At 36.7% G+C, this 25817-nt stretch overlaps 1 protein-coding gene across 1 annotated transcript; it reads right to left on the reverse strand.

The window, feature by feature from the left end:
* Nucleotides 1-1549: 1549 nt before the first annotated feature.
* Nucleotides 1550-25187, reverse strand: LOC123667102 (heat shock 70 kDa protein cognate 5). The gene is made up of 14 exons (XM_045601086.1): nt 24902-25187; nt 24642-24697; nt 22397-22484; nt 20080-20317; nt 18261-18422; nt 16995-17085; nt 14857-15019; nt 14056-14211; nt 12895-13041; nt 10744-10984; nt 9880-10089; nt 7788-7975; nt 5126-5266; nt 1550-3316 (listed from the first exon to the last, which is right to left on the reverse strand). The coding sequence occupies exons 1-14, from the start codon at nt 24998-25000 to the stop codon at nt 3224-3226; spliced, it is 2073 nt and encodes a 690-aa protein (XP_045457042.1). The 5' UTR covers nt 25001-25187; the 3' UTR covers nt 1550-3223.
* Nucleotides 25188-25817: the final 630 nt, after the last annotated feature.

The following is a 25817-nucleotide window of genomic DNA, read 5'->3' on the forward strand; positions in this document are numbered from 1 at the left end:
GTAACTCCCTTTAAAAGTATTATATCTTGTAACCTTTGTAACAACTCACTCCATTTAACGTTTTTTTCTGCTTCATCCTTTGGGTCCATCGCCTTCGCGCTCTCTTCTTGAGTTGATGGAATCTCAAAGTCAGACCAATCTGTCTCTGACTTTTCTCTCTTCTTTTTAACAGCTATGCGACGAGGATTGGTATTTGAGCTATTATGGATAGTTGCACGTGTCACAATCTGTGCAAAGGATGGTGTCTCGGTTTTTATTTGTATATTAGGAATAACATCTACATTTGGTTCCGGAATCTCGTGGCTTTCGTTGGGGTGTACATACAACGTCAAAGCACGACGATACGTACAATTAAATTCTGCCATTAGCTCTCTTAATTTTTTTTCTTTTTGGAACGCAGGACAAGTTTTGACAAGTGCCATATGTTGCCCCTCACAATTAATACATTTAAAATTAACTGTGTCACAATTTGCGTGATTGCCACAACATTTTGGACACACTACTTTTCCGAATGGGCATTTCTTAACTGTGTGACCAAACCTCCAACAACGGGAGCACTGTGTCACCGGGAATACGTATGGCGCAACGTGTAAACGCAACTGATCCACATACACGTACGGAGGACGAAATGAGCCTTTAAAGCATAATCGCACTGCCTCACTAGGTTGCCAACCGTTTCCCTCTTCCCTTCTCTTAAGCCTGTGAACAGATTCCAGTTGAGCAAATTCTGAGCACTTTATGCTTTTTAGTATATCTTCCTCCGTCAGTTCTATGTCTACATCCTTTATCACCCCATAAGAGAAATTCACCTCCATAGCCCTCTGTATTCTCCACCCCCTGTCAATAAATTCTTTGCATTTTTCGAGTTTTTCTGCCGTGCATCCATTCGTAACGTCAACACGAATTTTATATGGATTAATGTATCTGACCTTTTCTACCTCCAAAATGCCTTCTTCTCTAAACAATTTAGCTATTGCGAATTGCTTGGGCATTTTTTCATTCGATGAAATGTATATTTCGATAATTTCCCCTTTTTTAAGTTTTTTCTCCTTTTTCTTGATTACAGTCCATTCCTCTTCTTCTCTATCTCTCTTGTAAATACTGTGCTGCTTCTTATTCGGTTCCTGTTTTTCCATCATTCCATCCTCTTGAATACTCTCCCAGTCGTGTATCTCCTCTTGTAGTATTGCCCCTGATTCTCTCATCTCACATTCATTATTTTCATTAAAATTATGCAGAATTTAACTGTGTTTTTATTAGTTTGATTCTTTTTTCCATTAACAAGTAGATAGCTCCAAAAAAGTGCACAAAAAACGGCTAGCGCGGCGTTTTGGTCAGGGAGGCGCCTTAAGTGACTTATGTTTTAGAGGATTTAATAATTTCCAAGCAGTATGTAATTTTAAGTTTTCGTCTAACATTAAATATTATATCTTGATTATATGAAACCAGATAGCGTTGATCCTTGTTTATCCGTAAGCGCTTCTTGAGTACATAGGCTTTATAATGTTTAATAGATCAGAAACTTAGAAACAATAATAAAACACTCAAATTCTCGAAATAATATATTTCACTAAGCTAACTGCACATACAAATTTCAATCGAACACACAAACACAGTCGCTGCATTACACATTACAATGCACACATTTTTGCATTTATCGTCAGAAAAATAAAAAAGCACATTTTAAATGTTGGGGGTTAAATTTAAAAATATGTGCATCATTAACTTTAGAACAATTATACCGTGTAACAGTAATATTGAACCAGCACACGAATAGGGAACGATTCTCATGCGTATTCACAACCAACTGGTGATAGGTGTATTTTTTTTTTTGTTTTGGGGGTTACGTTTTGTGTTAGGGGTTAATTGTGAACCCAACATTTTTACAAAATGTATCTACAAAAAATTAGAATCAATTGATAAACTACTAAATGGCGAATAATTTGCTTATATAGATATAAACCTGCAGAATTGCAGAATATTAGGCGGGTAAAATTGTGATTATACTTATTTACAAAGTTATGGTTAATTTTATTCATAAAACGACCATATTATTAGGTAATCATCACTATTTAACACAATGTAAAAAAAAATACACCTACCACCTTAAAAATCTACATAAATGCAAAATAAAGCTTTAACTCTGACTTCTTACCAAAATACGCCTAAAAATCGTGCCCATACCGACATACACACAAAAATATATACGTATATTTTATATATATATTACACGAGAAATATATAATGTTTAAAACAACTTAAGGAACTACCAGTCCTTCGTACTAAATAACAATTTTAACGACACAGCGTAAGAAATTATATGGAATTTTTTTAAAATATATATCTTAAACTAATTTGTTACTATGGCGTATATATATTAATTTTGAGGCTCAAATTATTTATATATTATGTCTTATTACAATTTAATTATAAGAAAATTCCATATATTTTCAATGAAAACGAAAAGTTAAAAACAGATAAATCTACAAGTAATTTTCCCTACAAATTATATTTTAACTAAATACTAAAGCAAACGCTCCCATGTGCGAAACAAACTCCGGACAGTTGAGATTGTAACTCTTAATTATTTCCTTAATATAAATTCTTTCAACTCCATTATTGCAATATTTTCATTAAATTAATTTATGATAAACCGGCATGGATATTTAGTTTAATAATATGATGAAATTTCTAAGATAATAAAATTGCATTGAACAAGTTCTGAACAAGTTTAACTTTGAATAATAAGTACTTTAATAAAAACAAAATAGGGTCCATGTTAGAAACAAATATCTTTTAACTTACACGGCTGTCTGTTCTTAAGGTAGTCAACTAAATGCCTGTGTTATAGGTAACAGCCGACTGCTATAGCTACATATTTTCTTGTAAGAAATATACATTTACTGCACCCAAACTCAGAGCAGAAATCGGACCCACGGCCCTCGGAGCAGAAAGCAGGTCCACTGCAAATCATCCCAACGACCCAATCAAAGATATCATGACTTTGAAATCCATGCTCGGTTATCTAAACTGGTACAACAATAACTAATTACTTTTAAAGTTACACACGGGCATCCAAAAATTTAATTCTGAAGATGACCTTATAAAGTATCTGATGCATAATACGTAAAGTAAATTAAGTTTATATTATAACTAGGCTATGAATTGTGTTGTTTTATTTGGTTGTATTTATTTACAGTTCTAACTCGCTAAGTGTTTGTTTTTAGTTTTTCTTTTCCTCCTTTTTCTCTCCTTCCGGTTCGCTCGTTTGCTGCTGTGATTGAGACCCGGACGAGCCCTCACGTTCGGCTGCCATCTGTTATATGAGAAAATATAATATGCCATGAGATATATGAACAACAATAAAAAAGAATAATAAATGGACTTGTCGCTAAAGGAATATATCCGCCAACCCGCATTGGAGCAGCGTGGTGGATTAAGCTCTGATCCTTCTCCTACATGGGGAAAGAGGCCTATGCCCAGTAGTGGGATATTACAGGTTGAAGCATAGTTAAAGGAGTGATCTTTTCCAGACTATCTTTTGGGGAAGCATAACAATATCGCTCTCTTTTCCTATGTAGGAGATGGATTAGAGCTTAATCGGCCATGCTGTTCCATGATATCTTAGAATTTTAATTTTTTTCTTTAATCAGTAACTAATAACAAAGCCTTATTTTCTTTATGCTTTTAAATAAATTGCCATTTCCCTCGATCACTCCATAACTTGCCGATGGCTTTTATTCATTCTTTTCAAGATTTTAAATAATAGATTGTTAAATTTCTATAAAATTTTCTAACTAAGCTTGTAAAATTTCTATAAAATTTTCAACTTCAATGATACATTTCACAAGAAAGGACGTCTATCGGGTCAGCGATCGTATAATAAAATGTAGCAGTAATATGAATAAGTAACATTGGAAGCAATTACCAAAAATCATAAGACTACATTTGATTTAGCACACTTGCTTGACCACGGGACCAATTGAAATGGTTGTGTGGCTCAAAAGTGTGCAATTATTTTAAACTAGCTGACCCGGCGAACTTCGTATCGCCTAACACAAAGTTTATCGTATGGTATTAAAGTTCAAATTGACTTTTTAAGTATTATCACAAATCTTTTGTATGAGAGTATAGAAAAGTGTTGTTTTTAGACTTTTTCAGGAAATTTAAATTTTTTTTTAATTTTTCTCTCCGTTAGAACCATCCTCGTACTTCAAGGAACATTTTAAAAAAAGAATTAGCGAAATCGGTCCAACCGTTCTCGAGTTTTGCGCTTAGCAACACATTTTGCGATTCATTTTTATATATAAGATAATGGTCGCCCAGTTTTCGAAGTTCGACCACTTCAGTAAAAAAAAAAAAAAACAATTCTATAATCTATTCTTAATTTGAGCACAGACTAACAATAAACAAAAGAGTATATATACGTGTGTCAAATACATGGTAGTGTGTGTAATGTTTTATACATAATTAAAGCATTCTGCACTTCTCTATATAAACTATAAGCGCGCGAACCTTCATACTTAGCCCATATTTTCGTAAAAAGCGTTACAAAGTTTTTGCTTCACGTCTCAATATATAGATTCCGTAAGTATCTTCTACAAGTTATCAAGAAACATTTTGACAGTTGATCAAAATGTTTCTTGATAACTTGTAGAAGACCGTTAGCAATTTATTTTCATTTATACAGATTTATGGTTTTAGGCTTAATGAACACTTTCAGTCTTTAACGTGTTGAATGTAGTTACGATGGGCTTGGGCTTAGACCAGCCCCTCAATTAACTGGTTCACTTAGATACGGTTAGCCGATCCGATAGAGATCGTTACTCGTAATAGGAAATATGTCCGCCAACTTGCAGTGGAGCAGTGTGGTGAATTAAGCTCTGATCCTTCTTCTATATGGGGAAAGAGACGTATGCCCATCATTGGGATATTACAGGCTGAAGAGTTATATAGCTTATATTTACTACATTTCACATGTAGAAGAAAAATTAGTCATATGGGTTGGCAGATATATTCCTTATCAGTGAAGATCACTAACACTTGTCTATTAAAAAACAACTCTTCAACATGGAGAGATGATTAGGTCGAGGAATGAGTTATTGCAGGCTGTATTAAAACATACCTTCTTGTAGGCCTGTTCGAAGAGCTTCAAGCTGGCTTGTTGCAGTTGATTGGTGGCGGTGCGGATAGCTTCGGGGTCAGCGGTGTCCTTCTGTGCGAGGAGTTCACGGAGTTTGGCCATTTCCCCTCTGAGCTTGTCGCACTGGAATTGTTATATTATAGATTCAATATAATAAAGTAAAACTAAATTATTATTTTTCTGTGTTTGGTCCTTGTATATGCTTTGCTAATTATAAAATAATATTAATTAGAGAATAGCTCTTGAGTGAAGACTTCAGAAGTTTCTTATTACAAAAAAAAACTCGTCCCTGGAGAAAGAAGTCAATCACAAGTGGCGCACGAGTGAAAGTTTTGACGTGTAACGCAACTGATCAATTGTACGACCATGACTACCTGTACTGTGTTTCACTTCTATCACCGCCCACAATTTGTTTCTGCGCAGAAGAAAGTCAGCGCTCAAGATCAGTTCTAATAATATTAAATATCCCGTTTTACATAGAAATCCCCATATAACACGATAGATTGTTCCGCGTTATAGCAGTATTCACATATAACGCGCTTGTACTACCCCGTATAACGCGTTATGTACAAATGATTCACAGCACTCCTAATTTTACTTTCGTTTTGTTTAATTGTTCGTATTGTTGGCTATCCATTGTGAATACTGTTGATTTCTTACCATTATTTAGCTGATCTAAAATATCAATTTTTTGTTGTATAGAAATAAATTTCCTTATTAACCTAGGTTTTGTTTCGGTTAGATATTAGTGTAGGCGGTCGTAAATCGTCTCACGCACATAAGCACGGGAGCTGATAACGCGACCCCTCTACTGTCGCACCCGGCTTTGCCCGCCGAACACTAACATTCGGATGGTTTAAATTGGATGCATTGATCTTTATTTCTTATTAATATAACATTCACACCCGGTCGTCTGTTCCTAAAGTAAGTAACTTAATGCTTGTGTTATAGGTAACATGCTAACCGCTGACTGATATACTCACATTTTTTTTGATAAATAATAATATAATAATAATATAATGGAAATAATAGATAAATACAAACATTACACCCAGACTCAGGTGGGAATTGAACCCAAAACCCGAGGAGCAGAAAGCAGGGGCCACAAAAAACTGCACTAACGCGCTAAACAACGGGCCAGTCGAAATAATGAATTAACTATTAACTGTATCTACAATATTAAAATTAATAATTTTAAAACTAAAAAGTCGATTTGAAACCCATCTATAGTAATATTATAAAGCTGAAAAGTTTATTTGTTTGAACGCGCTTTCAGGCACTACTGGTTCACATTGAAAAATGATTTTTGTGTTGGACAGTCGATTGTCGATATTAATTTAGCTGATATTATTCTTCTGCATACCAAAAATAATTATAATATGATAAAAACAGGATTTAAGTAGAAAAGTGTTAACTTTGATAATTACAAATTCATTTTTTTTTGTATCAGACACTTTTATGTACGTAAAATGTTGAACTATAAAAGATCACGTATGGTTTATATGCAACTAAAGCTTATTGAAATAAAACTCGGGGAGTAAGCTAACCAGCTTAAAAAATAAATGAGTGACGAGAGCGTTAAGAAAAGTGTGATCGGGCGAGGCGAACGAAAGTTGAGAGGGAGATATAAGTGTGTGAAGTACCATTAAAGATTACTAAAACTATTCATAAACGGGATATTTACTATGTTTTTTATTTTAACGACATTTGTCTCGTGAACGAGACGAGATCAGAGTGCCTAGTGCGAGTTTTGTTTCCGTCTCGCAATACGGGCGTAAATTTTAACTTCATTTTATGTGGGAAATTCGGCATTTTAACCTAGTTTTCGCGTTTGCCGCCAGATGACTGTATTGATTGTATCGTATACTATTCTTTATCGTCTAGGCTGTAGTGTTTAAATTCCCATGCAAAATAATCTTCACGTATAAACGCGTTTCTCTCATGTTTCTGTGAATAAAACTCGCACTAGGCACCCTCAGATCGAGCTCCGCAAAATGAAAATAAAAAACATGGTAAATATCTCATATGATGTAACCGTGTTAATCTAAAATCTTGTATACATTATGGATACATGTGGCTTTTGAATGATCGGAGCGTGATTATACATAGCACATTGTATTGTTTGAAGGTCCTGAATGATTGTGAGTGAAAGACGACATAAAATGAGGGAAACCAAACACAATGAAAGTTGATCTAACACTAAGATCATTTTGAGTATGTCAAGTATTTTGAAAATGTGATTTAGCCTGTACACATATAGTTTTCCTCGATAAAATGAGTTTTATACAGTACTAAAACAAATTTTCAATTCAAAACGTGTAGTAACATTTAAAATAAATGAATGAACTTTAACTGAGGTAGGGCACAGCTGGAATTTCTTGCTCAAAATATGGAGCAGCCCGACTGGGGTAGAACCTCGACCTTACAGAAGATCACAGCAAAATAATACTGTTTTCAAGCAGTATTGTGTTCCTGTGGTGAGTAAGGTGACCAGAGCTCCTGGGGGGATTGGGGATTGGGTCGGCAACGCGCTTGCGATGCTTCTGGTGTTGCAGGCGTCTATAAGCTACGGTAATCGCTTACCATCAGGTGAGCCGTACGCTTGTTTGCCGACCTAGTGACATAAAAAAAAAATGTAACCAACCTCGTCCTGAGGCAGGTGAGCCTTGTACTCGTCCAGCTTGGTGTCGGTGTCGTGAAGGATGCCCTCGGCCTGGTTGGTGACCTCCACACGCTCCCTCTTGTCCTTATCGGCCGCCGCAAACTGCTCGGCCGCCTTAACCATGTTCTCGATCTCGTCCTTCGATAGACCGCCCGATGACTGGATTACGACTGTAATGACAATTGGATTATTTATATATCTCAATATATAACTATTAACTACCAAATAGAAAGATAGGCTATGTTCTATTTTGATATATGTAATTATTATATTTAAGAAAAAAATAAATAAGACGGTACGAAGTTCGCCAGGTCAGCTAGTATCGTATATAAAAATCTTTCTCCTATATGAAAAAAATGGTCTATGCGCGCAGCAGTAGGATCTTACAGGCTGAATCGGTTAAGCATAAATCCCTATTTGCCTTCGTCATACCACAACTTCATCCGCCAACCCGCATTGGAGCAGCGTGGTGGATTAAGCTCTGATCCTTCTCCTACATGGGGAAAAGAGGCCTATGCCCAGTAGTGGGATATTACAGGCTGAAGCGTATACCACAACTTTTTTTTTTTTTTTACACAATACACACACGGTCGTCTGTTCCTAAAGTAAGCAACTTAATGCTTGTGTTATAGGTAACAGCCGACTGGTATATAACTACATATATTTTTTTTTCGATAAACATACTTATAAATAATACATATATAAATATATACATAAATATTTATATTACACCCAGACTCGGGGTGGGAATCGAATCCACAACCCTCGGAGCAGAAAGCAGGGTCACTACAAACTGCGCCAACGTGCTAGTCAACTTGAGATGACTTTACTGATTTCCTCCATCATATTTAAAAAAAAAAATCTAATACTCTGTAGAAGGTGCTTACGAAATGAGAATTTAAGAAAATTGTGTAAAAATTAGCAAATGACAGGAAAAGTTAATGATTATTTAAATTTGGCGCGTATGGTGAGAATAGGGTACTTTCGGTAATGAAAAATAAATTATAAAATTTGATAACAATTAAAATTTATGTAGAAATACACTTGAATATTCTGATTTGGAATCATAAAAGCACATTATTGTATATTATATTGAAATTAAAAGTCGTAGATTTTAATCTGTATATCACGTGACCTAAAACACGACCCGCCATGGTATGACGTCTTATGGACAAAAACAAAGTTCTGTCAGTGCTGTAAACAGCTAGGTACATATCTATCAACTTTAACTTCAAGGAGTAATAGTTGTGCTCTTTCGTTAGTGCATTTCATTTGTAGCTATTTATTTATTAAAAAGCAAAAAGGTTTGGTAAAAGCAGATAGTATGAATCTGCCAAAAACTGATTCAATGATGGTTGCAAAGTTTTTTGCATGCAACCCAGACTTCTGTTTTGTCGAATTTCGGAATTTTAAAATATCTTTGTATTACTTGTTATATTATATTGTTTCTTTTTTTTAATGTAAGTGCCAGGTATACCTAATTTGAAAAATAATGTCAGAAAGTGTTAGGTTGTTTTATTCCTTATGTTACTGCCAAATTATGATTTAATAGTTTTTTTTAATGCTGGTATTTGTACAGCTAGACACTACACACTAACAATAGCTATTGTAATTCATTATTTTACACAAAAACACCAAATATTTGTAGCTGTTAACGTTGAACGACAAAGAGCATATGTATAAAGTATTGAACTTTTGACGTATTGAACGAGTTCGGTCTTACATACGTCATACACGACTTTTGTTATTAACCATATTACGTCACCAAAATGGCTGATAGCGTTTTCGTTTAAAATGTAATTTAATTTTATGGCATAAAAGCGTGTTTATTTTGCCGAAATATATATTTTTTTGGCTTTTTGGTTGGAAAATCAACATTTTGAAGTACTTTTTGAAACATAGTGGAATACCCTATTTCTTAATTAAAAATGAACTCGCCAGACCAAGCACCACAAAGAATTTTCAAAATCTTTACACCCAGTAAAAAGTTAAGAGGTTACTACACATAAAAAAAAAGCAGTTGAATTTGAGAAACTCCTTTTTTAAAGGTGGTTAAAAATGACTAAAAACTCACTTTGCTGTTCCTTGCCGGTGCCCTTGTCCCTGGCAGATACGTGTACGATTCCATTAGCATCGATGTCAAAGGTAACTTCAATTTGTGGAACTCCTCTGGGAGCGGGAGGGATGCCCACGAGGGAGAACTGTCCGAGTAGTTTGTTGTCCGCTGCCATTTCACGTTCGCCTTGATGTACCTTGATCTCCACTTGGGTCTGGCCGTCGGCCGCTGTAAGATGAAGAAAACATCGATATTAAGACTATATAATGTAAAAGTTCCAATATTGGAACGAAGTTCCTTATTTTTGGTTTGACATATGGTTGAGCGACCGAACTGAAAAAAATGTGATACTAAAACCGTAAGAAAAATGTATAACGGAAGTGACGTAATATCAGTCACACGACTGTATAATATGACGTTTGTAAAACTAAAATATTACTAGTAAACTTTTTTTAAAATTATTTATGTAACCAATCAACAAATAAAAAAAAAAAAATAATAATCAAGAACTAGGATATATATATAAAATTTCACATTTTTGTTTCAAATTGTTGTTGCTTCTATACTGTCCTGCTCAAAATATGGAGCAGCCCGACTGGGGTAGTACCTCGACCTTACAGAAGATCACAGCTAAATAATACTGTTCTCAAGCAGTATTGTGTTCTTGTGGTGAGTAAGGTGACCAGAGCTCCTGGGGGGATTGGGGATTGAGTCGGCAACGCGCTTGCGATGCTTCTGGTGTTGCAGGCGTCTATAAGCTACGGTAATCGCTTACCATCAGGTGAGCCGTACGCTTGTTTGCCGAACTAGTGATATAAAAAAAAAGACTCCGAAGGAACTTCGTTCCTATAATTATGTATATAGTAGTAGTAGTCGACTGACCGGTGGAGAAGACCTGGCTCTTCTTGGTGGGGATGGTGGTGTTCCGCGCGATGAGCCTGGTGAAGACGCCGCCCAGCGTCTCGATGCCCAGCGACAGCGGCGTGACGTCCAGCAGCAGGATGTCGGTGACGTCGCCCGCCAGCACGCCGCCCTGCACGGCCGCGCCCACGGCCACCGCCTCGTCGGGGTTCACGGCGCGGGACGGCGCGCGCCCGAAGATCTCCTGCACGGTGGCCTGCACCTGGGGGGGGGAGGGTCAGACGATCGCCGGCACGGGTGAGGGGGGCCGACCCCCCTAGGCCTGCACCGGGGGGGGGGGGGCTCCGGTCAGCCGATCGCCGGCACGGATGAGGGGGGCCGACCCCCCTAGGCCTGCACCGGGGGGGGGGGGGCTCCGGTCAGCCGATCGCCGGCACGGATGAGGGGGGCCGACCCCCCTAGGCCTGCACCTGGGGGGTTCCGGTCAGCTGATCGCACGGTGCTCTGCTGGACGAGGGGCCGGCCCCTACTAGCTCATTCGAGGCTTTTAAGAGAATACTTCTTGTGGAGATGTGGGTGTACAGACGTATGCTAAGAATTTCTTGGAGGGATCGCGTACGAAACACCACCGTGCTACAAAGAACGGGGAAGGCCACAGAGATACTTACAACCATAATGAGGAGGAAATTGGAATATTTTGGACACGTGATGCGCAACACCAAAAAATATGAACTCCTTCAACTTATCATTCAGGGGAAAGTAGCAGGCAGAAGGAGGCCTGGTCGCTGAAGGATATCGTGGCTAAAGAACTTGCGCCAGTGGTTCGGGAAGAGCACAAGATCACTTTTTAGAGCAGCGGTCTCAAAAGTTGAAAGCGCCCTAATGATTGCCAACCTTCGCAAGGAGACGGCACCTTAAGAAGAAGAAGAACTTCTTGTTGTGTATGCGCTTACCGCGCACTATAAGTATAACGGTCAACTGTCAATAAATCAGTGTGCAACTAACTAGCTCGTTTGATTGACGTGTACCGCTCTGCTTAAGTATCTAACACTTCTCCTACGCCTATACATGAATCATTGCTGTGCCGTTGCAAATGGAACGGTGCAGCGGTGATTCATGTGTTCTGTAACATTTATTTATTTAAAACAAAATTGTAATAACTAAACTAACATAGTATGTAAGAAATATTGTTAACTAACCAAAATGAGTCACTGGTCACTTTAATAAAGAATATTATTATTATTATTACAGGGAGCAGGAAGGTCTTCTACTACTACATTTGAATCTATTTAGTCACTATGAGTAAATCCCAGTCGCGCGTCTGCGGTGTGTCAACACACACATTTTATTTTTGTAAATATGTGTCTGAGAGATTATAACCCGAAAATGTACTAATGACTTAAACGGGGAATATATCCTCATATCGCTCTAGCACCGGTCGGTACGACTGCCTAACCAGCCATTGGGGACTGGTATCGGTTTTGTGCATACAGTGCTTTCCTTATCAAGACAGAATCCATTTTTTAGAGAAGGCTATGCTTTGTTATAGCTATAAACTCATAAATACAGGTCTGACACAAGCGAAAGGTATTAATTATACATTAATCCACACATACTAAATATTAAGAAATAAATTCTCAATTATTATATACACAAAAAAATTCAAATAGAAGCAGTAGTTCAGACACAAGATGTTATGTATGCATCTTATAAATTGTATTTGAGTCTAAATAAATGCCTCTTGCATTAATTAAACTAACGGGGGAAGGGCATCTTCTTAAAATACCACTCTTGCCCATGTAACCATAGACTCTACGAACATCACATTTTTTTGCAACATGTAGATTCCTAAATTGATATATGACATTTAGTGCTTTGCCATCAGAAGCCATTTGCCAAAGAAAAATATGAACAAAAATTATATTTTTTAATCAAATAAATAGGGTAAGCAATTTGATGCTTGTGTTATAGGTAACAGCCGACTGATATAGCTAAAAATAGCATAGAAGTAATACTCTTATAAATAAATACAAATAATACACGCAATCTCAGATGAAAATCGAACCCAAAACCCCCGGAGTAGAAAGTAGGGCCACTACAATCTAGGCAAAAGGGCTACTCAAAATCATTTATCCATTAGCAAAAAAATGTTTTAACACCTTATTTGCTTACTTTGGGCATCCTTGTCATACCGCCGACCAGCAACACTTCTCCAACATCAGTTCTGGACACTTCGGCGTCTTGTAAAGCTTTCTGGCAGGGCGGGATCGTACGCTTGATGAGGTCACCGACCAGAGACTCCAGCTTGGAACGACTCATCTGGAGGCAGATACATTTATAATAAGCTCATATATTAGTCAACCACTTGAGGGTTAGAGTATATTAATTATTATTATTGATGTAAAAACTCTTTATGCATCCTTGACTTGGAGAGTAAGCCGGTGAATGCGTGACGAACGGAGCAAGAAAGGTGCGAGCATGCATTCTCTTTCTCGTCTGTCAATGTGTGATTTAGACATGTACATTAAAATATACTGATTTGATATTTTAATGACATATGTAACAAAACATATTTGACCCACTCTACCATAAGTGTGAGAGCAGGAGGTTTCTTTTTGCATTGATATTGCACTATCGTCTATCAAGTGAGTTTTATAAAGCTCAACTGCTATAACTTTAGTGCTCTTGTACATATTTTATTAATTTAATGAATTTTAATATTAGTGTATGGTTTATAACAATACATATAAAGATAGCCAAAAAAGGCAGTCAAACGCCGAGTTGCACGAAACAAAATTAAAATTTAAGTAGAGATTAAACTAATTTAATCACGAGAATTTCATACAATTCTTGCGATTAAATTAGTTTAATCACTACTTAAATTTTAATTCCTTTTCGTGCAACTCGGCGAAAGTGTGAGAAATAAAATTATTACTAAATCACACGCATTTAATTTTGATGTTAAGGACTTTTAAAAGTAACTATAATTTGCAGTTAAGAACTAGCTGAACGCGGCGAACTTCATACCACCATATTTTTTTTTTAATATATCGAGTCATTTATACAAAACCTTGTCATAAAAAAAAACAAAAAAAAACATCTTGTTTAGTCAAAGTTAATAATAAAAGTCACAATGTAACATACCGCAAAATGGTCTCCTTTACATTTTAATCTTAACATTATCATTGAAAAAATTCCTTAAAGAACTTGATTAAACGCACTACATAACATAAGAGCTAAATGACCTCTGTGACATTTCTAAATTCAAATTAAAATTTCAAGTGTCACAAAACCCACAATATATGTACAAAAATACCAGCCACAACTGCATACCTTCAAATTCATATGTTTAGGTCCAGAAGAATCCATCGTGAGGTAAGGGAGGTTGATATCCGTTTGTAGAGAGCCGGAGAGTTCAATCTTGGCCTTCTCGGCTGCTTCCTTGAGACGTTGCATGGCCATCGCGTCTTTACGGATATCAATTCCTTGCTGTAGACAAACAATGGGATATAATGAATAATTATATCTAATATTTAACAAATATATTCTATATACAATTTTAAAAGGCTTTTGATTGGCATTTGACTGTAGACTTAGAGCCTGTTTCAACAAATGTTTTCACCATCAAATTCCAATTTATGGTATATTTCTACGACCGCTCTGGTATAATCATGCATTTGACACAAGTGTGCGGCATTTAAACACCGACGATCGCGGGTTCAATTCCTCGGCGAGGATATTTGAGTCTATACAAATATTTACTTCTGGTCTGGTGTTAGTCCTTGTGGGTCTCACCACCATGCCTCGGAGAGCATGTTAAGCAGTCTCTCCCGGTTGTTATCATGTACACCTGATAGCGATCGTTACTCATAGTAAGGAATATATCCACCAACACGCATTGGAGAAGCATGGTGGATTGAGTTCCAATCCTTTTCGTATATACAGGCTGTAGTGTATATTTCTATTGAATTTCACTACTTATGAATCCTAAAAATTGTTAGTTAAATTATTGAGATGAAGCCTCATGTTGTTAAAGGCATTAGTAATCCATACGCAGGACAAACTACCCACCATTGTTGCTATAGGCCCTTAACGTATTGTATAATATAATTATGTAAATGAAACATCACTCACGTCTCTCTTAAACTCATCAACCAAAAAGTTGACGATAACGTTGTCAAAGTCCTCTCCTCCGAGCAGGGTGTCTCCGTTAGTGGACTTCACCTCGAACACGCCTTTCTGTATCTCCAGAACCGATATGTCGAAGGTACCACCGCCGAGATCGTATACTGCGATACTGTGGATGATAGAATAGGTTTTATCTATGGTTTTCGAATAAAATCATCAACTGAGGGCACAGTAGGAAATTTCCTGCTCAAAATATGTAGGCAGCCCTATTGGGGTAGTACCTCGACCTTACAGAAGATCACAGCTAAATAATACTGTTTTCAAGCTGTGTTGTGTTCCCGTTGGTGAGTAAGGTGACAAGAGCCAGAAGGGAAATTGGGGATAGGGTCGGCAACGCGCTAAGGATGACTCTATAAGCAACGGTAATTGCTTGCTTGTCAGGTGAGCCGTATGCTTGTTTGTCGACCTAGTTATATAAAAAATATATATAAATTTTGCAGTTTGACACATTTCAACAATGATATTAGGGGTTGACCCAGTTGATTGATAAATAAAAGAAAAACAGTTTAAAAATTATAAAGTTGTAAAAATGTATGAATAAAATGAATGCTTAGCAAGACGAGATATTCATATCTACAAAATTAAGAGAAATCAATTTAATCTGTAAGGTACTTTTAGTCACAAAATCATTTATGGAAAATTCAAATTATTAATCTTTGATGGTTCGCAGGGAAGTGGACATAAGGTGCCAATGAAACCATTAATTGCAAATTCATGCGACGTTTCGATCCTTTATTGGATCATCATCAGGCATTTAATCCTGATTGGCAACTTATGTCCACTTTCCTGCGAACCGTCAAAGAATACTTATAACAAATGGACACAACGATAAATAATTCAAATTTTTGTTCTGTATGTGTTGTGTCTATCTCATTATGTATGATTTATATTATTAGACATAAATGTAGCACGATTTCTAGGAAGGCCACAGATAGTAACAGTAGTCTGTGACCAGCTGGTACCGAGCATTACTCTAGCATCGCTGCAAATTAACAAGCGTATGGACGCTAGTTATGATCTGCGATGCGAATTGTAAAAGAGATGTAGTATGAGTGTATAGCAGGAAGATCTGAGATAACAACCGCTCTGGTGTAGTGGTGCGAGTGGTCATCTAAAACACCAACTGTTTGTGGGTTTGATTTCCGATCGGGATGGATATTTGTATTTGAACAAATCGACTGTCCCTACGTACAGTATTGAAACTGAAAATTTTCTATTTTTTTATTTTTATATCTTTTTTTTTTTATATCACTAGGTCGGCAAACAAGCGTACGGCTCACCTGATGGTAAGAGATTACCGTAGCTTATAGACGCCTACAGCACCAGAAGCATCTAAAGCGCGTTGCCGACCCAATCCCCAATCCCCCCAGGAGCTCTGGTCACCTTACTCACCAACAGGAACACAATACTGCTTGAAAACAGTATTATTTAGCTGTGATCTTCTGTAAGGTCGCGGTACTACCCCAGTCGAGCTGCTCCATATTTTGAGCAGGAAATTCCTGCTGTGCCCTACCTCAGTTAAATTTATTGCATGAAAAAACTACTTTTTATGTATATTTTCAAAGAAAAAAGAGAAGAAACACACGTAAAATCACATTTTTCGTGAGCTTATACTCAACATCGATACTTAACAAATCATTCAGCGTAAAAAATGTAAAGTGCCTTTTTTCAATTTCGATATTATACGTAGGGACAGTCGAAATATTCCTTTTCGGTTTGGATGTCTGTCCTTGTGGGTTTCCCCACTAAGCTTCGGAGAGCATGTTAAGCCGTCGGTCGCGGCTGTTATCACGAATACCTGATAGCGATCATTACTCTTAGTAGGGAACCTATTCTCCAATTTGCAGTTGAGAAGCGTGATGGATTAAGCTCCAATCCTTCTCCTACATGGAGAAAGAGGCCTATGCCCAGCAGTGGGATATTACAGGCAAAATGCGGATGCATTGTGTAAGAGATTCACTTCAGCCTGTAACATACCCACTGCTGAGCATAGGCCTCTGTCTCTATACAGAAGAGATAGAAAGATATAATTATGGTATGGTGTTACAACATCAATGATATGTCTAGTGAGAGGCGCTACTTACACTTTATCTTCAGTCTTGTCCATGCCGTAGGCGAGGGCAGCGGCAGTCGGTTCGTTGATAACTCTCAGTACGTTCAAACCGGAGATCTGACCTGTGGAACACCAGAATTCTATCATATTAAAAGAAACAACTCAACCCTTAATACCAAACAATTAGAAATTTAACGATTAGTGTTACTGAAAAAGGCATGTTTCTTTTAGTACCTGCACAAAGGTGGTGTGGTACAATACTTTTAAAAAAGTATCTACTACGAAATTAAAGATTACAAATAGACAAACAGACAATAAATAAGTTTGATAGGAAATTTCAAGATGAAATTTCAGATGCAAAGCCAATGCTTAGCAGTGACCATTCCCCAGTATTGATGAAAAAAATTTGTCCTAGAGTACGATATGTACATAATGTTAGTATAATTATAATAAGATGTAGCTTGGTTTCTAGGAAGGCCAACGACAAGGGTCTGTGACCAGCTGGTACCAAGCATTACTCTAGCATCGCTGCAAATTAACAAGCGTATGGACGCTAGTTATGATCTGCGATGCAAATGGTTAAAGAGATGTTTACAACATACATTTAAAAACGGAGGCTTATAATTTGGTTGTATTTTTTTGTATGTTGTTCCTCATAAAAGAGGCTTCAGAAAGTAACGTTCAAAACTCATCAAGTCCAATTAAAAACTATTCCATCTATGACAATATTTGAATCTGAATGTTTATGGCTATTTCTTTAAATAGAGAAAAACTTAAAATAAATTTTTAGTAATTTACATCATAGCAGACTTGGTTTGAATGGACTTAAATTGCTTCCAATCCTCAGTAAAAGCATCTCAATTGTTAAAAAATAATAATTTGGAGACGAAATGATGGATGGATGGATAAATTTGGAATGCCCTTTGGGCTTCCGTTTTTCCAAATAATTATAACTTGGGTATCTTCATATCAAGAGCAAATAGGCATCTTCTAGGCAAGCGCGCACCATCTTAGGCTGCATCTTCACTTACCATCAGGTGAGATCGCAGTCAAGCGCTAGTCTATATATATATATATAAAAAAAATGGACCTTTGAAATTTACTGCCTGGCTTGGATTTCTTATTTATTTATTGCGCACACAAAAAAAAAGATATATTCCAGAAAAATTTGATACAAAAACAAAAATAGTATGCAAAGGCGGCCTTATCGATTATAGCGATCTCTACGGGCAACATTTCTTACTGTATGTATAATAAAAAAAAGATTAATTTTTAAGTAAATAAATATTCCACATACCAGCATCCTTAGTAGCCTGTCGTTGAGAATCATTGAAGTAAGCCGGAACAGTCACCACGGCGTTCTTGACGCTGGTGTTCAAGTAAGCTTCGGCTGTCTCCTTCATCTTCATGAGGACAAACGCTCCGATCTGACTCGGTGAGTACACTTTGCCATCAGTGCCTGTAGTTTATATGATATTTAACTTTCTTGAAGAATCATGAAGGCTACCAGTGAAACAAACTGGTAGCTGAAAAAGTTTGGCTAGCAGAGGTATGTTTGTATGTCCACCTGTAGGTAATTGGTTACCATAGCCCATGGACGCCTGCAAAACTAGTACCTATCACACCTCACATCCTCAGTTGGGCACCATACAGAGAACAGTGTTATTTAGTTGTGATCTTCTGTAACCCAAGTCTGGCTTTTTTATACAACTAGGTCGGCAAACAAGCGTACGGCTCAACTGATGGTAAGTGATTACCGTAGTTTATAGACGTCTGCAACACCAGAAGCATCGCAAACGCGTTGCCGAACCCATCCCCAATTCCCCCCAGAAGCTCTGGTCACCTTACTCACAAACATGAACACAACACTGCTTGAAAGCAGTATTATTTAGCTGTGATATTAAGTAAGGTCGAGGTACTACCCCAGTCGGACTGCTCCATATTTTGAGCAGGAAATTTCCTGCTGTGCCCTACCTCGTTAAAGTATATTTAGTAATTATGCCATAAGATTACTGCCTGTAAATTTACATAGCTAAAAATGAACTCGAGAACGGTTGGACCAAGTCTAGCTGGACTTTTCTAAAATGTAATGTTTGTTGATATGGCCTTATGGAATGAAATATTAAGAATATTGTGCAGAAGATTGACAAATTTCAGAAGATTGTATTAATGTAGCTCGGTTTCTAGGAAGGCCACAGACAAGAGTCTGTGGTCAGCTGGTACCGTGCACTGTTCTTGCATCGCTGCAAATTAACAAGTGTATAATAGACACAAGTTATGATCTGCGATGCTGTCACTACTTCAACGCCTATTAAATACACATTAGTCATGTATACAATGGAATCAGTATGTTTGGAAATACAGGTTTTAAAATTTAATCAACTAATCCAATATCAAGCATATTCACTACATTATCAGTGAAATTAATTAACATTAAAAAAAAGTGTGCTCTAGACCACACGACTCAAGTAAAACTTTTTATTTTGACTAACTTATATCTCCCTCTCAACTTCCGTTCGCCTCGCTCAATCACACTTTTCGTAACGCTCTCGTCACGCATTCACCAGCTTACTCTCCAAGTCAAGCGCGCGTAAAGAAGTTTTCCTTCAAATACTTAGGTTCAAGATAGTTTTACAAATGAACTCATACTGAACTATCAGTAATTTGACGGATTTTTTTGTGTATATCCTATAATATTATATACTTAGTTCAGTCTAAACTACTGCTTATATTTTGGTTGATTTTTTGTCTAGAACTATAGAAATATATTTGGTACTAGCTGACCCGGCGAACTTCGTATCGCCTAACACAAACTTTATCGTATGGTATTAAAGTTCAAATTGACTTTTAAGTATTATCACAAATCTTTTGTATGGGAGTATAGAAAAGTGTTGTTTTTAGACTTTTTCAGGAAATTTAAATATTTTTTTTTTGAATTTTTCTCTGCGTAAGAACCATCCTCGTACTTCAAGGAATATTTTAAAAAAAGAATTAGCGAAATCGGTCCAACCGTTCTCGAGTTTTGCGCTTAGCAACACATTCAGCGACTCATTTTTATATTATAGATAATTTTACGCCTCTTACTTGCAACACACACTATAAAGTATGTAACTAACCTTGAACCCAAGCATCTCCGTTTGATGCCCTGACGACTTTGTACGAGAGGTTCTTCATATCCTTCTGGACTTCTGGGTCATCGAACCGGCGACCGATGAGTCGCTTGGTCGCATAGAAGGTATTTCCGCTGTTGGTGACAGCCTGTCTCTTGGCTGGCATGCCTACAAGCCTCTCACCTTCCTTGGTGAAGGCGACGTGTGAAGGTGTTGTTCTGGAACCTTCGCTGTTTTCAACCACCTGATGGAAAGAAGCGGTTAGGTAAACTTCGTACTGCTTATCTATATTAATATTATAAAGAGGTAAAGTTTCTAACTTTGTTTGTTTGTAGGGGGTAATCCTCACAAATACTGATCTGATCATGAAAATTCTTTCACTAACAGAAAGCTACACTATTCAGGAGTGGTATATGCTAAATTTTATTGTTGTTGGACAAAAAATTCAGTGAAAAATAATGTAAATCAAGTCGCAGAAATGCGAGCGAGATAAAAACTTTACTATATATTTGCATCACAAAAATAATAATTAACGCCCAACGATGTGGGCACAGGTCGGCTAGTAATCCATATATGAATACGGTGGCAAGCAGTTACCGTAGCCTATAGACGTCTGCAACACCAGAAGCGCATTTGCATCGCAAGCACGTTGCCAACCCTACACCCAATCCCCGCAGTTCTTGCCACCTTACTGGCCACAGATTCAAAATAAAACTTGAGAGCAGTATTATTATTATTAAGCTGTGATCTTCTGTAAGGTTGACGTACTTCCCCCAGTCAGGCTTCAAATTCGAGCAGGACATTTCCTGCTGTGTCCTACTGCAATATAATATGTATGTATGTATATATTTATATGTGTATGCATGTAAGTACGTATGCTTTGTATGTATGTAGATATTTTATGTATATATGTTGTATGTATGAAGTATGTTTTTTTTTTCTATATTTTTTAAGTAGGGAACGAAAATGCATCATGTTTGCATGCATAATGTTGAATTTACAAATTATACAGACAATTGCGCTGCTACCTTTTCAATGCATATTATCCTATATCTAAAGGTTGTCTGGAAGAGATCGCTACTAAGCGATAAGACCGCCTTTGTACATTACTATCTCTATGTGTAAATAACTGTTTTATGTAAAAAAAAAATCCGAGTAGTGTGCAATAAAGTATATTCTATTCTATTACCAATCGAACTCAAAAGTTTATCATTTTTTGATTAATTCATTTTCTATTTTATATTATTTCTACTAAGATTAGATTTAAAATGTAGCGCGGTTTCTAGGAAGGCCACAGACAGTGGTCTGTGACCAGCTGGTACCGAGCGTTATTCTCGCATCGCTGCAAATTAACAAGCGTATGGAAGCTAGTTATGATCTGCGATGCGTTTTTATGCTTCAGTTTATCTATCACATAATCATTCACATATCTATTTCACTTCAATAACGTACGAGATATTTCTATTCGCAAATCTTTGGCATCGAACATTGAAGTTGTTGATAGAATCTCTGACAAACTATCAGCAGCTTATGTGCGTGGTAATCTTAACGAGCAATCGATGAAGTCGTTACAAATGTTGCTGTTTATTCTGCAGATATTATGTCAGAGGTTTTATCAGCAACCCATTAAATTTTCTTTCCGTAGACAAGTCTGGCAATTAAATACGAAAAAAGCCGCGAGTGAGGTCCAGCCACAAGACAAATTCTAGGTTGTCTGGAATCGTAAAATAGCCATAAGTTTGAAGACATGTCGGCGCAGCGGTCACAGCACTACAGTATGTTGCGATAGCGGTAGCGGGTTCGATTCCTGCAGATGACAAACATTTGTATTGGCCATATAGATGTTTATCGTGATCTGTGTATGTGTGCTTGTGTATTGTGTGTGTTTCCAGACCCCCGACACAGGAGAATATCTTACTGGGGGCCGTTGAAGCTTTTATTTATACAATACGGTCTGTAACTATTTCCTTATATCCTACAACTGAAGTAGGGCACAGCAGAGAATTTCCTGCTCAAAATATGGAGCAGCCCGACTGGGGTAGTACCTCGACCTGACAGAAGACCACAGCTAAATAATACTGTTTTCAAGCAGTGTTGTGTTCATGTTTGTGAGTAAGGTGACCAGAGCTTCTGGGGGGAATTGGGGATGGGCTCGGCAACGCGCTTGCAACGCTTCTTGTGTTGCAGACGTTTATAAAAGCTACGGCAGTCGCTTACCATCAGGCGAGCCGTACACTTGTTTACCGACCTAATTGTATAAAAAAAATATCTAAAAATTAATTTAATATGTATCTTTATGAATATGTATATATATAATGCATACCTTAGGGGTTTTTCCCTCCATGACGGCAACGCACGAGTTCGTTGTACCCAAGTCGATACCGATGACGGCGCCGCGGACGCCCTCCGATCTAGACAAAAAAAACTCAATCTATAGAACCGTCGATGATAAAAAATAAATATTCACTTGAATAATTAATAAAAAAAAACGCCTGTTATTAATATTTTAAATAACCATAATATTGTTTTACACAGTAACCTAAATAATATTAATTAATTGCTTAAATCTTTACTAATATTATAAGACTGAAAAGCTTGTTGATTTTGTAAACATCCATCAGGAAATATTGCTTAGAATTGAGAAATCATCTTTGTGATAGATAGCCTTTTACCAAGGAAGGCAATTTTTTTTTCTTAAATTGACACTTGTGAAACCGCGGGGTACAGCTAGTGCATTGATAAAGCAAAGTTATTTTAATGAAATTTCAGATCTTAGTTATTTCGAATATTTGTTTACATATCCATCCATCCATCAGCCTTTAACAGTCCACTGCTGTACATAGCCCCAGTCATGGCAAATTAGTGTGCCCCCCCCCACACTAATTTGCCACTCTGCCCGATTCAGCGCCCTCTGAATTCAGCAGTAATAGTGTATAACACTTGTAGCTCGGTTTCTAGGAAGGCCAACGACAAGAGTCTATGACCAGCTGGTACCGAGCATTACTCTCGCACCGCTGCAAATTAACAGGCGTATGGACGCAAGTTACGATCTGCAATGCTTTCCAACCAAGTTTTAATTTCTGAGATTGCGTACAGAATTACAAGAGTTTGTTACCTCATCGAGGTGTCTAGCCTTACTGTTGGTAAGTTCGTAATATGATCTATTGTACTGAAGAATGCATACATTTAAAAAATAAAATTGAAGACTCCTTAAGTGTTATCTAAATATGGTTATGATGTACGATTTTAAAATCATCACGATGAGTCCTTTAATACGATATCCATATTGCAGTGATCACTCCAGCCTATCACAGTCTACTGCTGTATATATACAGTATCCAGTTCAAATTCCATTTTTCTTTTTTAACTATTAGTAGGAGATCAAAACTAGACCAACTTCGCTCATCTGCCTAATGGATGGAAATTATTTTATATTATTATCCTGGAAAGGCTATGCTACTGTGTAGATGATTAACTCAAAATTGAAATTTTTGTTTAAAAATACACCTACAGGTTCAAAGAATAAATTTAATAACTACTACTGACAGTACAGACTTATAAAAAATGCCAAATAGAAAATTATTTCGTGTTCTTACATCCATAGTTTTACTAGTGTATTATTAACAATATTTAATTACAAGCTTTGTTAGTTACATTGTTGCTAAAATTAATTTAATTTAGCCCATTATTATAACACTTCTAGAGAAAAAGATTTAATTACGAAATATTGTACACATTCTTGGAGGCATTAGAAGTAACATAAGATACTTTTTATTAAAAAGAAAAATCCAATGTAAGTAAAGGAACGGGTAAAAGCTAGTATTACATATTTAAGCCTATTGTACGTTAAAGCTGTGTCGTTATTATGGTTTAACTGGCTGTGCAATGTGGTTCCATCATCGATTTGTGCATAATATCAAAATATTTTTTTTATGACAATACTATTTCACAATATCTACAAGAAATTACATTAACAGCGATTTTTTTTAGGATTTCGGATGGAGAACGCAGACAAAATTAGTTGTTTAGTATTAGAAGTAAAAAAAAAAACTAGGTATTTCTTTCTTATTGGATGTAGGAATATTGACGTAATTAATATTGGTTTTTAAGTCATTAATTTTATAATATTGATTATACAACTATAATTTCACAGAAGACTTGAAGAGCATTTTTGGCAGCAAATTTTTGCTGTCAAAAACTGCTAGGCAGTAACCTAATTGGCCTATTCTTTTTTAGTTCTATCTATGTATTCCTCGTCCTTTTTTTGGTAAGTCTTTAGATTAAGAGCTGTCGAATTATCTAAACTCAAAATTTGACCGTTTATAGGCATAATTTCGTTGCAAAAAAAAAAAAAATAACCCTAACCTATCTAACTTCAAAATGACGGCTCAATATAAAGACTAGCTTTGTTTCAATTGGAAATACTAGCTACACTGTATTATTCGATATTATATTATCTTAAAATTACATACAAGAAGTACTAGAATTAGATTCTAGATGTTTATAAGTAGTAAGACCAAAGGTCGAACTTAGGTTAGGTTTAAGTAATAAATTATTTATTGACTTACTTATGCCTCTGTTGTAAGCCATGCTGTTGGTAGATCGGTACGGTGGGGGCTGCGGTCTGAAAATGAGAAATATTATTTCACAATAATAAAAAGGAATTAACACATGTGCCCTCCGGCTAGTGCTTACTTAAATTTTACATTACACTACAAAAATTTACACCGCAATTTATGTGAAATAAGTCATTATTAGTATTAGTAAAATTTCCATAAATTGATGCGCGATTTTCATTCGTTTTAATTATAATAAAATGGTTACTTACATTTTTAAGGATTGATGAGAAATTTCTGTGTGTATAAATGTCTGATATACCGGCGCAGTCCAACGCCTTTCGGCTTATCACTCGCGTTGCGGTTAACATTGTTATATTTTAACTATTTTTCGTACTTAATAAATTATTTTCGATTTATTTCACTTGAGACAGAACCATGTGGATGACGCAACTACTTGAAAGAACAATTTTTTTTCTTTTTTCTAACACTCGCGATTTTCTCGAATTCTTGCCATACGGAAAATACCGTCGTCGTCCGTCTGCAGACCGGAATGTTCTCGACCATAGATTATACACTTATATACTGGTATTCTCGACTCTCGTTTTATTTTTTATTCCCATTGGCGCCTCGTTCTTATTGATGATCACATGAAAGCTAGTAATTCTAATTCTGATTAGTTATTATTTATAACGATAGCATTTTCGACCAATGGTAGCTTATTTGATTTTTGACAAGTTATGACATTTAGAAAAATTTTATGTAATAATTTTTTTTTCGTATTTTAAAATTTAAATGAAACTATTTTACTTTTATTTAAAAACTAATAATGCTTGAGTATATTATTTAGCCCTTAAAATTTTTTATTGTTATTTTATGAGTAGAAATGAGACTATCTGCGAGAGAACGAAAGTAACCGACATAGCCCACATACTTAGCAAGTTGAAATGGCAGTGGGCTGTCTGTTTGTGTCGCAGGACCGATGGCCGTTGGAGTAGACGGGTCCTGGAGTGGAGACTGCGTCTTGGCAAACGCAGTGTGGAACGTCCTCCGGCCTGTTGGATCGACGATCTACGTAAGGTTGCAGGTGTAGGCTGGATGAGAACTGCAGAAAAACGGGATGTCTGGCGCAAACTTGGGGAGGCCTATGTCCAGCAGTGGACTGCAATAGGCTGAACTGACTGACTG

This window comes from Melitaea cinxia, chromosome 27 (genome assembly GCF_905220565.1).
Source record: "Melitaea cinxia chromosome 27, ilMelCinx1.1, whole genome shotgun sequence".
Taxonomy (NCBI): domain Eukaryota; kingdom Metazoa; phylum Arthropoda; class Insecta; order Lepidoptera; family Nymphalidae; genus Melitaea; species Melitaea cinxia.

Bases quoted from the DNA above. Each gene is read 5' to 3' on its own strand.
- LOC123667102 (XM_045601086.1), bottom strand. From the start codon at position 25,000: ATGTTAACCGCAACGCGAGTGATAAGCCGAAAGGCGTTGGACTGCGCC. The intron at 7,976-9,879 runs GTGAGTTTTTAG...TTGTCATTACAG, and splicing joins CACCGGCAAGGAACAGCAAA to TCGTAATCCAGTCATCGGGC. The intron at 5,267-7,787 runs GTTGGTTACATT...TAACAATTCCAG, and splicing joins CTCACCTGCCTCAGGACGAG to TGCGACAAGCTCAGAGGGGA.